The following is an 18,604-nucleotide window of genomic DNA, read 5'->3' on the forward strand; positions in this document are numbered from 1 at the left end:
CCTTGGGTGACCTTCTCAGAGCCACTTCTGAGATTTCAACACTTTTGTAGGATCTAAGGAGATGTACTTGGGTCCAAAAGTCTGAGATCAAATAGAAAATCTGTGATTTTGTTTTCATTTACAGTAAACCCATCAATAATAATAATAATAATAAAAGTTTCTAGGTCTATTTTAAATACTCGAAATACTCTGAAATTCAGGTTCATTTTTCAATGTAACTTTTCACTACAATTTGTATGAAAATAATAATAAATTAGAAAAAAAATTAGTGTAATAAATTAGAAGAAAAGCATTTTAGGAAACACTTTACAATAAGGTTTTATACAGAATAGAAACATGAACTAACAATATTTTATAACAATACTATTACAGCATTTATTAATCTTTGTTAATGTTAATTTCTACATATACTAATATATTTATAACATTAAAAGAATAGTGAACGATAGTATATTTATAAATTAACATTAATAAAAATTAATAAGAAAAACTATTCATTGTTTATTGTAAGTTCATGTTAGTTTATAATGCATTAACAAATACAACATATACAACTTATTAAAAATGGGTAACAATTTATAAAAACTGTACGGTATAAAGTATTATAGAGAAATAGTTAGTGAATTGATCATTTATAAATGATTCTCCTACATTTGTAATACATTAATAAACTACATACAAATCGTATGTTATTCATTTATATTCACTGTAGCAAACAATTTATTAATGTTTAATAAGTTCATACAAAAGCAGTTTGCCAAGGGTTTTTCATCCTTAGTAATCCTTTAGTTGATGCAAACCAGTGGTAAAGAAGTATTGATTATAACATTAAGAAGGCATAAATTCATAGTTAATAAAAAATAATGATATGCATTTATATGTGTAATGAAATGGATATACATTTATACTTAGTGTGTTTATTGCTGTTTTAGACACACTTATTATTAAAGCAATTAATGCTTAATAAAGGTGTAATAATGCACTGACTAATTGCTAGCCAAGTATTTTGCATGTCCTAATCTAAAGTGAGAACTATATACTTAAATATGTAAATGGCTAAATTTAATAGTATATGTTGATGTGAACATTAACCAAGATTAATAAATGCTGTAAAAGTACTGTTCATTTTTATTTCATGTTAATGAATACAACTTTATTGTAAAGTGCCACCATTTATTAATATTCGTAAAAGTTAATTTATAAAAATACAATTGTTCATTGTAAGTTCATGTTCGTTTTTAATGCATTAACTAATGTTAACATATACCACTTTCAATTAAAAACTGAGTAAATCTTAAAGGGGTCATGAAATGGAGAATAACATTTTCCTTGATATTTAGACATTTAAGAGGTAACTGTACTATAAAAACATACTGTAAACTTTAGAACTCAAAACTTCCTCCCCAGTCTAAAAAGAGCATTTATATTTGCCACCCTGCTAAAACGTCTCGTTTTGAAATCTGTCTGTTCTTGACATCATGAAACACTGCTCATTTGTATTTAAACATCCCACAACATGTGTCATCGCACCTTTGGCCCCGCCCACTGCCGCGCAGGTCAAGAGAGTAGGCCTTGTGTGGCTAATTATTCCAAACATAACACCAAAGGGGACCCATCTGGACTATTTTGAATTATTTTTGAATATATTCATGCACTAGACAGACATCTTTGACCACTTGATACATATCTTGTGCTGCTTTTAAAAGACGTGGTGTCAAGTTACAACTCTGAATTGGAGAAGCAATTCTCTCATTCAGCTGCTGCCTCTGTCATGGACGAGTTCTTTCGCCCATCTGTGCTATTTTTAACTGTTGTTGTATGTAAACATAGGACGTCTTTGACGATGGACGTCTTTGACCGTGTCAATGTGTTTCTGGCAATGTGCACCTCAGAGTGCCTTCACTATGTGTGTGTGTAATTTCACCGTGTTTTGGACTATGATGTATTTGTTTTTTTCGGCTCATGTCAACATGGATTGCTTGTTAACAGTCAAAATACGATTCAAGCTTTGCAAAGGAACAGTTATTGAAGGAGGGGGCAGTTAAAAACACTTCAAAAGCGTAAGTAAACCATTTCATTCATGAATATTTTAAATATCATGACTGTTTGGTAGTTTATGGTGCTGAGTGTTAACAGTTGAGCTTGAGATGAAGTCGTCAATAATTTTTATTTGTATAGCGTTTTTTAACAACACTCTTAGTTTAAAAGTAGCTTTACAGAAAATTATGCTTTAACAGAAAAGGCTGTAATATAGTAATGTCTTCGAGTCATAATAGTGTGGTTTAATAAAAAAATAAAAAAAACATGATTGTAAATTGAGCCTTAAAATAAATAATAGAAAATAATTATATTTATATTTAGAAGCCCCAGTGAGCAAGCTGTAGGCGACTGTGGCAAGGAACACAAAACTCCATAAGATGTTGGTTAAAGGAGAAAAATAACCTTGGGAGAAACCAGGCTCACTGTGGGGGCCAGTTCCTCTCTGGCTAAACATGAATATAATGCCAATATTAGTTATTTATGTGTAGTACAAGTAAAGATTTAAAATGAGTAAACTAAGTTAGTGTTAGGGGCCAATGTTTAAACAAAAAGCTTTTGTATTAACTGTAAGATTAATGACTAAATTCTTAGAATTTACATTCTGAATTAACTACGGAAGTGCAAACAGATGCATTGTCTTTTGTTATTTGGCTGATGAAGGCTGCAATTTATTATCTGTGTATTCCATTTTAAGAGTGTCGTCCATCCTTTGACCAAGCAGAGGCAGAGGTCAGTAAGGTGCGCTGCAGTTTGACCGTAAGCTTGTGGCAGATTCATTTCTGGTGGGGTCCATCTTAAGTCCAAGTGTCAGGCAGTGTCCAGTGGAGTATCCCATGTATGACGGTTGGTGCTGGCATCAGTTCATCCTCTGTGAAGTCCATCATAGTAGACTGAAGTGATACCTGGCTGGCACAGGCAGCAGTTAGTCGTCCTCATGCAGTAACACGTATTAGTGGTAGTCGGACATCAGGCAGGACCGGAGCTGGATCTGGCAGGCTCTAGGAACCTCAGGATATGAACAGTTTAATATATTCAGATGCAATGTGTTGGATGTGCATTATATGGAAACCCTGCAATATTGTTTTATAATGTTCTTCCGATTAAGTTTGCTGAATTTGAGAGGCTGCATGATGTTACCCAATCATAACAGTGGGCGTTTACGTTGAAGTTTAAAGGAGGCGCTTAGGCCAAAACTGAGCGTTTCAGACAGAGGGCCAAAAACAGGGTGGAAAATGATAATATATTACTAAACTGTGACTGTTTTGGCACAAAAAAACATTCATAACTGTAGCAAATCCCTTAGTTCCAGGGAATGAGGAAGCGGGAGACGGCGTACTTCGTTCCAATAAGGCAGTCTTTATTTAACAAAAATCCTCGCTTCTCAGTGGAACCCTTCCCATCACACACACACACACACACAGCTTGAAGCTCGGCTCTCTCCCTTGTCTGCTGCCGTCTCTTCCCCTTTTATCTCTGTATCACAGCTCACTGGGAATACAAACAGGTGTTAGCACAGGAGTAAATCCTTAACCACTCAGCTTTCCTGGACCTCACTTTCCACAGATAGGTGCTCGATCACACATCCGCCTCCACAATAATATTATCATTGGACCCCATAGAAAATAATACAATTTGGGAAAAAATAGCACTTCATGACACCTTTAAAATAAACTCTATGGTATAAAGTATTGTAAAGAATCAGATTATAGTTAATTGATCATTTATAAATTATTGCTCCTACATGATTAATACATTAAAAAACTACATACATATGTTATGTATTCATATATATTTATTATTGTTTAATAACTTCATATATAAGCAGTTTGCTTATAGTTTTTCATCCTTAGTAAACAACTTAGAAAACAAGTCACTGATGTATTTTAGTTGATGCAAACCAGTGGTAAAGAAGTGTTCATTATAACATTAAGAAGGCATAAATTCATAGTTAATAAAGAAATGATATATGCATTTATATACACTGATCTGCCACAACATTAAAACCACCTGCCTAATATTGTGTAGGTCCCCCTCGTGCCGCCAAAACAGCGCCAACCCGCACCTCAGAAAAGCATTCTGAGATGATATTCTTCTCACCACAATTGTACAGAGCAGTTATCTGAGTTACTGTAGACTTTGTCAGTTTGAACCAGTCTGGCCATTCTCTCTCATCAAAAAGGTGTTTCCATCCACAGAACTGCTCCTCACTGGATGTTTTTTGTTTTTGGCACCATTCAGAGTAAGTTCTGGAGACTGTTGTGTGTGAAAATCCCAGGAGATCAGCAGTTACAGAAATACTCAAACCAGCCCATTTGGCACCAACAATCATCCATGCGATTATCTAATCAGCCAATCGTGTGGCAGCAGTGCAGTGCATAAAATCAGCAGATACGGGTCAGAAGCTTCAGTTAATGTTCACATCAACCATCAGATTGGGAAAAAAATGTAATCTCAGTGATTTGGACTGTGGAATGATTGTTGGTGCCAGATGGGCTGGTTTGAGTATTTCTGTAACTGCTGATCTCCTGGGATTTTCACACACAACAGTCTCTAGAATTTACTCCAAATGGTTCCAAAAACATCCAGTGAGCGGCAGTTCTGTGGACGGAAATGCCTTGTTGATGAGAGAGGTGTTTTGGCGGCATGAGGGGGACCAACACAATATAAGGCTGGTGGTTTTAATGTTGTGGCTGATTGGTGTATATAATGAAATGGATATACATTTATACTTAATGTCTTTATTACTGTTTAGAAACACTTTTTATTAAAGCAATTAATGCCTAATAAAGGTTGTAATAATGCACTGACTAATTACTAGCTAAGTATTTTGTGGCTGTGACCTAATCTAAAGTGAGAACTATGTACCTAATTGTATATAAGTTGATATGAACATTAACCAAGATTAATAAATGCTCTTAAATTATTGTTCATTGCTAGTTCATGTTAATGAATACAACCTTATTGTAAAGTGACACCATTTATTAATCTTTGTTAATATTCATTTATAAAAATACAATTGTTCTTTGTAAGTTCATGTTAGTTTATATTAACTAATATTAACATATACCACTTTCAATTAAAAAATAATGTAATAGTATACAGTGGCACGAAAAAGTATGTTAACTCTTTGGAATTAGCTGGTTTTCTGCATTAATTGGTCATAAAATGTGATCTCATCTTCATCAAAGTCACAAATATAGACAAACACATTGTGCTTAAGCTAACAACAAACAAACAATTATAATCTTTCATGTCTTTATTGAACACATCCCAGTAAACATTAACAGTGCTGTGGAAAAATGAACAATTCTTGATCGTAGGTCTTCTGAGATCTCTTTTTTGCAATGCATGGTCCACGTCAGCACATGCTTCTTGTGAATAGCAAACTCAAAATGTTTGAGTGCTTTTTATAAGTCAAAGTAGCTCTAACCCACACCTTCAATCTCGTTTCATTAATTGGATTCCAGGTTTGCCAAATCATGACTCTAATCAGCTTTTATTCATCATTAGTCTAGGGGTTCACATACTTTCTCCACAGCACTGTGAATGTTTGAATGTATTCAATATGTACAAGAACAATACAATACTTTTTGTGTTATTAGTTAAAACAGATTGTGTTTGTTCATTATTGTAACTTAGATTAAGTTCAAACCAGATTTTAAGACAAATTTATACATAAATGCAGGTAATTCCAAAGGGTTCTCTTACTTTTTCTTGCCACTGTATGTTGAAATTAATTTGAACTAAGACTGATAAATTCTAAAAGTATTGTTCATTGTTAGATCATGTTAACTAATGTAATGGATACAACCTTATTGTAAAGTGTTACTGCCCGACGTCAAGTTCGTTCTAGCAACGAGGCCCCAGCTGGAAGCCAGAACTATAATAGAAATCCAACACCCAGACCTGGAGAGAAGTGTACAGAGAAAAAAGTGCCAGTTCTGCACATTTTTTTTTTTCTGGCGTCCTTTACTATCAAAGCCAGAACAAAGATCCCCACAGCTTTTCACACGATTGCTTTCCACAGGACCATCTGGCTCAAGAAACCCCCAAGCAGATCACATCTCAGATCAGAGGAGGAGCCAGAAAAGACCCGAAGCCTGAAGTGGGGTGACTGAATTCATTCTGACTGAGAGGAGAAGGGTATTTCAGGCAGACAATGAATGTCCTCCACTTTTTAGAAAATGTATAAGGATTAAATGGTGAAATTTCTCCAGCAGCTTTTTAAAGGTGCCCTGAGTTATTTATTTACTCACCCCCATGTCGTTCCACACCTATATTCAGTAAGAACCACCCCCAAAGTAGTGATGGGAAGATCGGATCATTTTACTGACTTGGATCTTTGAGTCTCGTTCAGCAAAATGAACGAATCTTTATTCAAGTCATTTCATTCATTTGAGCAGAATTAAATTAAATTGTTATATTTTCAATAGACAAATCTCCACCAACATCTACTTATGCAAACTTTGATTATAGTCCCAATAAGGAAAAATTGATAATGCAGCCAAGGACAAATTATGAGAAACAGAAATGATTAGTTCACCTCTCGCGTCATCTGGTCCGAGTCGTTCGTTCTTTTGTCACGTGACAGCCGTATGTGCATAGCGTATACAGTTGTCACGTGACAAAATAACGAACGACTCGGACAAGAAGACTCGAGAGGTGAACTAATCATTTCTGTTTCCTGTGTGAGCAATACATAGCGTATACGACTGTCACGTGACAAAAGAACGAACGACTTGGACCAAAAGACTCGAGAGGTGAACTAATCATTTCTGTTTCCTCTACAGCGCCAATGTGGTTTTCACATAAACGAACAGAGGTTGCGCAATGCACATGCGCGGCCAACACAAAATGAATGAATCACTCTATGAGACTACTCGTTCTTCTGAGTCACATAAAAGATTCATTCAAAATTACCGAATCGTTCATTAACGACCCATCACTACCCCAAAGCTTTCGAAGTACACTTTTGAATAAATAAAGAGAGACAGTCAATTGGATTCATCTTTATATAACATAATTTATATACATGTGGCTTTTTACAGTGACAACATGTTTCTTGTGTGGGAATACAAGCACAACAGGCATCAAGAACAAAACCAGAGGCCAATGGTCTCACATTTCACAAACTGTTTACTTACAGCTGACAAACTAAAAGAATGAAGATATTATATATATACTGTATATGTCAGTATTGGCATGTCAGCATAACAATGTCTTCAAACAATATCGTTTCTCTCTTATAGATATTCTTTCTCAACTGCATAAACAAATTGCACCTTTAGTTATATCATCTTTTGATTGTGAATCAAATCATTTTGTGCATAAATGTAACAGTTTGTTTCAAAATAGATCATCTTCAATTCTATCTTCTCCCTTTAAGAGAAATCTTTACATTTATGGAAAAAGTGCAATATCTTAATTTATAGTTTTTCGTTTTTCAATAAAAATTGGTCCAAACTCCACAATCCGAAGAAAAGAAGACAATTTTTTTTCCAAATTTGTTTTCAATTATACATATTTTTTTCCTACAAACTGCTGCTAAATACAAGGATAACAGTCAGTGTATAAAAAGTTTTGCATGTCAATTATCTTCTACTCTCTAAATATACTTCATATTCGTCAGAACTATGAACTAGCAAGCGACATTAACTCAACTCCACAGCTCTATAAAACATGAAATATCAAATATCTAAAAATCGGTAGAATACTTATCATCAAAGTACACATATGTGCATAGGTGGGGCCACCTGCTAAATTCACAAAGCAAATGCATGTCAGGTTTTGTGCATTATGGATAATCAAGGTGGACGCAGTCATTTTTGTAAAACATATATGGTCTTCTCCCTGTGTTGACTGAGGCAGTGTGGGCCAGAGGTATAATTGATATTAATTTAATGACGTGAGATGTACGTTGTATGTGAATTTAACAGATGTCTGGCAATCTTTCTAAGACTGACTAACACCATGTCCTAACCAGGCGGGACAACTTTTCAACAAGTAATTATTCCACACTGATGGTGAAAATTCTGCATGATGCCACAGAATCACCGCCAATCAGAAAGAACATAAGAAGCATATACATCGATTAACAACCTCGAAGCTCACGGTAGGTTTATCTTTAAAAGTTTAGAAGTTATCTGTAAAAAAAAACCTCAGATTTACATGGAAGTGAGGTTTTATCATGATACGCCTAGTTAGGACACATTGTTAGTGTCCCCAAATTATAGCAAACTTCTCTTTATTAACATAAATCATCATAAAAAATTTGCAAATAGTCAGCACCTCACGTTTAAATCTACAAAGCGTAAAAATGTCTTCAACGTCTGTTTTATAACACTACTCAAGAAATCATTTTGAATCATTTCAATTCTTCCATGAATTATCAATGATACTTGCACCCTGATTCAATTTTCACTTGCCAGTTTGCAACGTTTAAATGTCTGCATATAGGTGCAAAATAACCAAATCTGTTGAAATCTGCAGTAAAGGGAGGGAGATATCCATGTGCAAATAAAAAAACAAAGGTCAAGAAAGAGAGAGAAATATGGGTATACTGTGAGTCCAAGAGATGTTTTTGAGGCAGAACAAACTTGGAAAATCATCTCAAAACTAGTACGTATACATCACAGTGCCTGAAATTTGCGAGAGAAGAGAAATAAAATACAAATATGATAAAAGTGTAAATGATACACTGTGATATGATTCAATCACATCACTTCTTCAGCCTAATAAATAATAAGTCAAAAACTCTCTACACTTTCTTAAAGGCAGAGGACTGTAGAATAACTACAGGAACAGATTCAATATGGTGGCGAATGCAAGAGAGTCTCCTTGCGCTGTAGTCTAAACTACAATATCAGCCACTGCCACAAGGCCCTGAGGCATTAGGGACCCTGTGAGCAATACTTAAAGGGATAGTTCACCCAAATTAAAAATTCTGTCATCATTTACTCACCCTCATGTTGTTCCAAACGCATATGACATTCTTTTTTTCCATGGAACACTGTTTGGCAGAATAGGAGTCTCAGTCACCATTCACTTTCACTGCATGTTTTTTTTTTACATACAATGAAAGCGATTGTTATTGATTGTTGTGTTCTGCTATTATCTATTTTTGAGTTCAACAGAAATAAAGTAATACAGGTTTGGAACAACATAGAGGAGAGTACATGGTGACAGAATTAATTTTTTGGTGTACTATCCCTTTAAAAGCAAATTCAACAATTTTTCAAAATTTCAAGGTTTGAAATTTAGCTCACAATGCACTTTTTCAAAGTAAAAATAAACTAGTGAAATATTTTGTCCCTTGAGGGCCCTCTGCTGAAATGCATTATACACAGCTTATTATCAAACTGAAGCCAGGAATAAACAGCAATAACGACAATTCTGATAATACAAAATAAAAGGAAACCCTCAATATTTCTACTTTATATGCCTTTGAAAAAAGACGTGGAAAGATGTATACAATTCAGATGAGAAACACCCTTTCATGTAAGACCACCAATATGTAAAATGTCAAATCCAGTTTCTTTCAAATGTACAAAACAACATTAAATTTGTTGCCCTGATTGTTAATATCATTGTGTAAACTCTATGTACACCAATTAAAAGTAACACGCTCTTTATAAATGTAGTACATCTGCTCGATGTCAAATACACCGACGTGACAGAAACGAAAGTGTTACGATGTGCTGAGTGCGACATAGTTCAACTAGTCTGCGAAAATTTCCCTAACTTTTTCGAGGTCCTGTTTGTGCAAGACCTTTTCTAAATAAATCTATTTACAGTCGTTCCCGGCTTTCATCTACAACTGTTCCAGATCTTCCCGATAAGGCCAGTCATGGAGTCTCCATGAAGCACAGCATGAATGCATTATAACCCTCAATGCAAATTGCAGGGTAGCACATTGAACTGACAACACGACATTTGAAAGAGAGCTATTACCATGCATATCACTGTTTCAAGGTGTATCGTATGTGCATGTGTGGTGCCTGGTGTTGGATTTGGTGGTTCTACTTTATCACAGTTTGCCCATATTGGATGTGGCTGTAAAAACATTACAGAAAATTGTGTGGACAATGGTTTATTTGTGTGTTGCAGCAGATGTAAGGGCCTCAGGTTGTAGCCGTCCTGATTTGACCACTGGTTCTCTACAGAGAGAAAAAGGCAACAAAATAAAGCTTGTAAATTTGGCTATGGCTCACAGGCACCTGGTTTGGCACTTGGTTTGAATTTAAGTCCCAATGTCTGAGAAAAAGTGTCCTTGAAAATTAGCTCCATATTGAGCCCATTTGCTTGGCAGTGTGAGGTCGTATCGCACCACCTCTGCTAAAGAAGAAGTAATAATGGAGGCTGCATCCTTGACAGGGGTTCATGAGAGGTTAGGATGGGTGTATACAGCCACTCAGTGTTGCTGTTCTTTAGTTGAAATGGAGAGTTTTTACCTGTAAAAACAAGACGACACCAAAGGCATTATAATGAGAAATTCAGTAGATGTCTAGTACATTTCCTGCTGGAAAGATCTCAATAAAAATACCAGAACCAAGATTTGGAAAAACTGCTGTAATGGAAAGGAATAGATCTTACCCAGACACCCAGCTGTGCGTGGTGGTCTTTACACTGTGAGGTGCGAAACTCTGTTGAGTGGCCATGGGGTCAAAGTTGAAGTCAAGCGACTCTCCATCCATGAGCGTGTCGTGCAAGATGGACTCCACATCGCATTCGAAACGCTCCACGGGCATCCCATCGAGATCACTGGGCAGCTTCTCCAGGTGTTGCTGCTGCTGATGGGGCATCAGCCCTGGGCTGCGGCCATATCCATTGCTGTTGACACTGCAGTAAGGTGGGAGCCCACCCCCAAGATGGGCAGAGCCTCTATACTGCATCTGCATGGCTGATTTGATGCTTCCCAGGCGTCCTGCAGCGCCGCTGTGGCCAATGCTAGTCAAGTGATGCAGCGTTCGCCCGTTCATTGCCAATGATGTGGGTGGGGCTTGTCCGTGCATGTTGTGGGGATGGGAGAGGGCGTGGTTGTGAGATACCCCACCTCCCATAAGTTCATTCCGTGCACTGCTGTAAGGGGGCAGCATACATCCACCACCTCCACTTGACTGGGAGACAACAGTTTCCACCGAGGGCATGAGCTCTCCAGGCTCCCCGTCAGATGTCAGAAGCTCCTTCAAAAGCCCTGCTGTGCAGTTAAACTGGCTCATGGATCCTGGACCCGGACCAAAGCCAGGCTTGGTTTCTGGCAGAGGCTGCATTGGCATTGAGGACATGCTGCTCATTCCTGCCTGGCCATAGAGACACTTACGATAGTCTTGTTGGGTTTGCTGGTTGACCGCAGCTAAACCTGGGGAGCTGTAGGGGGAGTAACCAGGGCTGGCCTGCATGAGTGAGGAGGGCGAGGACTGGTTGGATCCTGACCCAGGCCCTCCTGCCGACCCCACTGATGGGTTCTTAGGTGAGAGCAAGTTGAGGTTATCCAGAAGGTTCTCCATGACATTCTCAGAGCCGTTGTGGCCCAGAGAACCAGCCATTTCGGACAGGCTAGGGAGGGTGGAGGTCATTTTGGACCCTGTACCAGGGCCTGGGTAGACCATGTGGACATCAGAATCGCCGAGTTCATCATCAATGAAGGGCGAGAGACGCCCACTCAGAGTGCTGGCATTGGAGCTGGTGCGAGGACGGAAAGCCGTCCAAGCGTCAAAGTCGTCGTTGCTGTGGGAGTTCGGACTGCCAGGCCACTTGCCATAATGAGAGCCAGGGCTGTCTGCACCCCCCTCAGGCCCACCCTGAAGAGCCAGCTATAAACACAGAAATGAATAGAGCCAGTCGTGAGAAAAATACTGGTAAAAGTAACTATGTATAAATAGTTAGAGTGCAAACTGTTTATCAAAGAGATCACAGGATGGTCTGCTGTGCTGCTTTTAAGGCCATATTATACAAACTTCGTCATCAGCACAGTATGTGTGGACTGAGTGCATACAGCCCAATTTTTCTAGACAGTGTTTTCTAGTCATGGTCAAAAGAGTATACTTTGGATGGCCAAAGCAATCAATTGTGCGTGAGACATAACGACACACATAAAAACAAAGTATACCCTAGCCCAGGGGTGCTCACACTTCTATGACATGAGATTAACTTTTTCATAATGCCATTAGAGTAAAATCTACCATGTATTGTAGGCAGTGTTGTCACGATACCAAAATTTCAGTAGTTGATACTTGTGTACCAGTGAAATTTGACAATTCTCGATATCAAAATTAATACTAAATAATTTGTTAATTAGGTAAACACTGTTTTAAGTTCTGAAGTAATTATTCAGGACAAGGAAACAACAGTAATAAAATAAGAACAAAGAAACAAATTAAGAAAACAGTGCTTACATTTTCTAACAGCAGTATCAATATGTATTCAAGTATATATTCAGAAACTGAGAATTGTTTTTTCCAATTCAACATAAAACTTAGTAGATCACAGGTTTTCACTGCATGATTATAATACATTAATATTTTTAAAGCTACTAAAGTTATCCAGCCAAGATAGTCTTGATTTCTTGTTATTGTTGTTTGATAATCATAATCAGGAACAGGGTTGGGAACCACTGCTCTGTTGTATCTTATTTTTTATTCTTATTTCACTGTTTACGTATATATGTTTATATGTATATTTCAAATGTTTGTATGTATATGTTGTATATTTTTTTTTGTATTCTCTTTGCACTGGAATCTTCTGCCACCATGACAAATTCCTTGTGTGTGTAAGCATACTTGGCAATAAAGCTCATTCTGATTCTGATTAATATTAAAGTTTAATATTAATACGGGCAGGTTTTCATGCTTGTACGTTTAATTTAGACATAACTGATTGTGTTTTAATTAATATGTCACGCCAAGACAGGCATTTTACAGTGTACCATCACACAGTCACACTGGCGCTTATCCACGAGTGCTCTTACAGAACACACACACACACACACACATTAGCACAGAGAAAGAAGGCGTTTGTCAGTCAGACAGTGTGTGGGGGAGAATTTCCGAAACGTAGGATGGCAAGGGGATGGGTCCTTTATATTCATGAGAAAAGCAATACCTGATTGGTCGAAGAAAATATAACCCAACCCATTAACCTAACGCTATTCAATCAGGTATCGTTTTCCTCATAAATATGGTATAGTTATCAGGTATAGTTTTCCCCTGCCATTCTGCGTTTCGGCAATTTTACTTTCATGTGGTTGAGATTATCGTTATTTGTGTACTTTATATCCCCTGTTAACGAGATCGACCAGTGGTCTCTGGCAATGTGAAATTATAGGGATATTTGGGTCGTGAAACGATAATATTCCAATTCTTTACATTTAGTTTGCGATTCAAAATTGATATATTGCGATCTTTTACTCATTTGCTTCTCATTCATCTTCACTGAATTTTGGTGCACAACAAATGCTGAACTTCCTGCTTTACTTCATCGTAAAGCAATTTAGAACACAGGCATTTTCTTATACCTTTTTCTTTGCTGCTCGTCCTCTGCTCTTGGAAAACTTGCTGTTGTTGTCCATGGAGGCGGCTCGGCGTCGAGGAGACTTGCCGCTCTTTCCTCCTTCAGGGTTGAGCATCCACCAAGAGCTCTTGCCTGTGCCCTCATTCTGCACACGGATAAACCTACTGTGCAGGGACAGGTTGTGTCTGATCGAGTTCTATGGGAAAAAGAGTGCGAGGGATAAAAGTGTAAGTGTAATGTTCAAAGTTTACCCTGTTCCTGTAATTTCCCCTCTGACGGTAAGTCAGCAGAGTGCAAATCCTCTCAGCAGCTGTTTTCAATTAAATCCTGTCTTTTCTCTTCACCTCCACTTTCTTTCACTCACCCTTCCCTTCACCTAGATCATTCTCTGCAATTCAAAGGAGACCTGAGGACAGTTTTCCTTATAAAATATTCAAGTGAATATTTACAAATTGGTCACAGAGGTATGTGGAATAAAATAGGAGAATCCCTTCTGATGTTGTATTGTACATTATGAAAACACAGTTTCTTAGTTTTTTGGTGAAGATTGATGCTCCTATTCCAAGTCTAAACCTCAAGTCTAAATTAAAAGACTTTCATCAAAGACACCAACATGTTATCAGTGGTGTTTGCTAAGGCAAGCAACACTATTACTGTTGAATTTTGAACTTTTTGAACAAACCCCTACCCCTATGTATTAAAATGTAAAACTTGTCCCACAGCATTTCTGCTATGGTCATGAATGATACCTCAAATTGTGTGGCTTGTTGAGGAGAGGTGTGCTATTACTTTTCTAAGCAATCTTACAATTTCCACACAAGCTACAGTATATCTAGGGACTATTATATCATAGAGACTTGGCTTTTTTGACTTGCGCCAGTAAGCAACAACCTAGCAACACCCTAGCAACCACATATCAACAAGCTAAAACCCACTCTGAACACCTTAGCAACCACATAGCAACACCCTGGCAACCACCCACAACACCACCAGCATCAAGACGACTACTTTTGCCGAGGCAAACACCACATGTTCTTCTTCAGAAGAAAAAAAAAACAGTTGGAAAACAGCAAAATTGTGGTATACATGAGACACATGCGTTTTCTAAGAAATGTGTATTCTTAATCTTTTTTTCCTTTAGAGACCATTCACAGCACCATAAATGATAAAGCAAAATAACATGGACAAAAGACATTTTTATTAACTACATGCTCCGACTTCATTACATAGAAACAAATCACTTAGAAATAGCAACCTGTCTTAAAGACCCATCAACGCTGCCTTTCTCTGCCTGTTTCTCTACTCAAGTCAATGAACAGTTGTGGCACGGGGGTGGATTTAGCCACATAGAAATGATGTACATCTCTCCTGTGAGTCCACATCCCATAATGTCTCACAACCACAGGTAAACATTCAGCCTGGCATACACACATTACCTATGCCGTCATGGCGATCCCATTTTCCTTAGAGAGGAGGAAAATGGGGGATTTTTGAAATGCTGGCCTATTCCTGTGTCTAATTTAGAGTTGTTAATGGATAGTTCCAGGCTGTGATGGCAGCTTAAGATGATCTTTGCCGTTGTTTGTGAACTAAAAAGCTTCATGAGGTACATGCAGAGGCACTTGATTAAAAAAAAAAAAAAAAAAAAAAAAGTAAATCTGGCCCATAAATCCAACAGTGGCTATAAAGTTTCAGATATGGTCTCTGACATGTGCTTGAAAGAAAGAGGCATAACACATTCTTAGTCTTGCATAGCCATACTTTTGACTATCAGCATAATCTCTGATCCACATTGCAACTTATTCTAGCAAAAACTGCCCTCTTAGACAGGAGAGGGCCATCTGACCGACTTGTAAAGCAACCAATCACAGTTCTTTTTTTAACGTGACATTTAGGGTGGTAATTCTCAAAGCGCATATAACTCTAAAGCTGTCTTCAAGACTTCTTGGGAAGTTCCTGCTTACAAGTTTGGAAGTCATAATTATGACATGATCGCTTCTCTAACTATAACACTATCCATCCATTTTTTAAATCGTTTCCCCACATGCCAGGGCTGTAAAAACACTCATCATTGCTTTAAAACACAAGTTTGCATGCCGTGTGAAATGTCTCTATGTTCCAATAATCTTGGCCAGTATGCAAACATATATACTGTGACAAATTTAACCACAACCAAATCAGAGGACGGTTCACTGATGGATATAAGGAGAGGTTTTGGAGAATGGAAACCCTGGGGGTTTGGGGAATACCAGAGCTGAACACAGCATTTTGAGGGGGAAGAGTCTGTGCGTCTGGATGTGGTCAGGCCTTTAGAAAGGGACAGGGACGGCTTCCTGTTGAGTATTAGGAATGTGTTTGTGAATTAGTGGTGAACTGATGGATTGGCAATTTCTTCTCTAACATTACCTAAGAATGATGACAAAATATAGCCATGAGTGTAGGGCTAGGGCTGGGCGGTATGACGGTCTATACCAGGGCTTCTCAACTTTGGAAAGTTCAGGGGCCTTTATAATGAATCAGCTCAATGCATGCAACCTTTGGCTATGCTTTTATGAGTTTAGTCTAGTTTGTTTTTATTTTTTATTATTTAGTTTTGTTTTTACTTTCATTAAGTCTCATCTTTTAGTTTTGTTTAGTTTAGTTGCCTTGGCTTACATTTACTTTTATCTAGCCTTGTTTGTTTTTCATCTAGTTTTTGTTTAATTTTGTTCAGTTTTGTCTGGTTTTGTTTGGTTTCGTTTAGTTCTGTTTATTTTTGTTTCTATTTGTTTGGTTTGCTTAGTTTCATTTACTTTCATTTATATTTGCTTGGCTTCATTTGGTTGCATTTACATTCATTTACTTTCAGTTAGGTCTGTTTGATTTTCATTTGTCTTTAGTTTTGCTGGGTGCAGATGTAAATTCGTTTAGCTTAATTTAGTTTGGTTTGTTTACTTATTTGAGTTTTGTTTGTTTGGTTTATTTTATTTACTTTTGTTTGGTTGTATTACATAGGTTTCGTTTAGTTTTTCAAAAACTAAGCAAATTTAAAAGGGATAAAGTACCATTCATTTTAAAGTGTTTAACTAAGGGTTATCAAAACATAAGCATTACTATATGGTTATGTAATACATAAAGCATTTTTAAGTTGAATTTCTAGCAAAATAACTTTATGATTTTTACTGTAAGCGTGATATTAAATACCCATACGATGATTTTTATTATACTGCTCACCTCTAGTGTATCCCTTTAGCCTGTTTGAAAACTGTACTGTTGTTTGTGTTCTCTATATAGCATGGGCCATCTGAGCTATTTCAATCCGCGGTCAAATCTGTGAATGTCCCTAAAATGCAACTTTCACAACAACTGGATAAAAACGACAAAGAGAACCCAAACGATATCAAAGCACGCTCATCCTGTGTGCATGCCAGAAGCTTCCTTCCCGATTGACACATTTTTAGCCTGTTTTGACAATAGTTGATGTATTAGTGGCGGAAGAACACAGGAACTTCGACATTCCAGCAAATCACTGTGTTCAAAGTTCAAGCGTAATCACAACTAGCCCTCTTATACCCCTTATATCTCTTCTGGAAACAGAGTGCGGGATGCTACGGTGTCACAATCCACATTCCTGTCTGTGTATACCAAACCCCAACCATCATTCTTGTTGTGTGAAGATCATGTAATCTCGGGTTCGCAACAATACTGCCATTCCAAAGATACCACAACAATACACACAACGTTTTATAAAATGGAGCAATTTCTGGAATGCTATAGTCAAGTAAAACTGTCATCTATGCAAATAAATCACATCTTATCTTGACATACAGTGTGAATGTATATATTTTTATTGCCAGCATTGTGTATTGTGCAGTGGTGATGAGAGACCTATCACCATGAAAATAACTGACATAAAAACAAAAATGAATTATGCAAAACTATCCAAATTATCCAATTTCCATGTAGTATTTTCCTTCAACCGGTTATTCAAGTCTCTTTGATATGAAGTAGTCATGCTACAAATTTAGAACACAGTGCCTGCAACTGGACATATCAACAAATGGACTAGAATTTATCATGGTAACCAAAGTTTTCGCCAAAATACCCTAAATGCTAGCAAGATTCTGACAGCTTCTTACACTTGATTGAATCCGCTCAAAACTGTAAACACTCTGTTGTACTATCAAAACATTACTCTGTTTAAGCATCCAGATCAGCCATACACTGCAACACTGTCTTAACCAATGGTGTGAATTTGGTGTGTTGCTATCTGTTTGTCCAAGCAATGGGGGAGTGTTCAGGAAACTTGTTTGAAAACAATAGTTATTTTTGCAATTCTGGTTGGTCATGCAGAAATCACACACTTTCCCTTGAATTGTTAAGGAGTAACAATATTGATTTACAGCTTTACAAGTAACTGCACTAACTATGGCATGAGTATGTTACCATGGTCAACTTTTGTACCACTGTATCCCCAATACTTATTCAAAAAGACACTGATTTTAAACCCCTAAAGCAGGAACAATGAAGAAAGTCAACAGCAAAAGCCAAACACCAGGAAGTGACCACATGAAAGAGGACTGTCACAGGAAGCCGGCCTCACTTCCTGTCTTTCAGGAAGCAGTGGTTATGTGTTTGAGTGTGTAGAAAGAACTGGAATGCCAGGCAACAGAGCCAAGCTGGTGGTGAAGAGAAAGAAAGAGAGGGAGAGAGAGCGAGAGTGCTGCCCTACTGCACTCGACCCCTCCACTGGCAGACTGTTTGGCACTGGAGACAACCACAATGATTCTCACTCCACAGAGAAAAACAAAGCAGATCACAGACCCAGAACAGTGCCCACTCTACTGCCCCACTTATATAATGGACACCTAAATATTAAATGTGCCTTAAAATATCATCATGGCCTAATAGGTAACCCTAAAAAAAAATAAAAAAGTACTCTGGTGGTCCCATGTTATAGTGATGGTATACGATAGTACTGAATGGTTATCTTGTTCATATACCACATGGTACTCCACATTTGCATAGTATTCCAAGGTAATTCAAAAAAATACCATGGATTCCCATGATACATGTC

The 18,604-nt window shown here is 37.4% G+C and overlaps 1 protein-coding gene across 2 annotated transcripts in view; it reads right to left on the reverse strand.

Annotated features, from left to right (window-relative positions):
• Positions 1 to 7,034: 7,034 nt before the first annotated feature.
• Positions 7,035 to 18,604, reverse strand: part of LOC127421890 (forkhead box protein O1-A) — a 62,679-nt gene continuing 51,109 nt past the window's right edge. The window contains exons 2-4 of one of the 2 annotated variants that reach the window (XM_051665093.1): positions 13,553 to 13,744; positions 10,633 to 11,852; positions 7,035 to 10,490 (exon numbers count right to left, since the gene is read on the reverse strand). In XM_051665093.1, coding sequence (XP_051521053.1) covers positions 10,487 to 10,490; positions 10,633 to 11,852; positions 13,553 to 13,744 — 1,416 coding nt within the window. In that variant the 3' untranslated portion in view covers positions 7,035 to 10,486. Of the gene's footprint in view, positions 10,491 to 10,628; positions 11,853 to 13,552; positions 13,745 to 18,604 lie in introns of those variants that run through there. The other variant, XM_051665094.1, reaches the window with a different exon arrangement.

The sequence above is a fragment of the Myxocyprinus asiaticus genome, chromosome 31 (genome assembly GCF_019703515.2).
Source record: "Myxocyprinus asiaticus isolate MX2 ecotype Aquarium Trade chromosome 31, UBuf_Myxa_2, whole genome shotgun sequence".
Taxonomy (NCBI): domain Eukaryota; kingdom Metazoa; phylum Chordata; class Actinopteri; order Cypriniformes; family Catostomidae; genus Myxocyprinus; species Myxocyprinus asiaticus.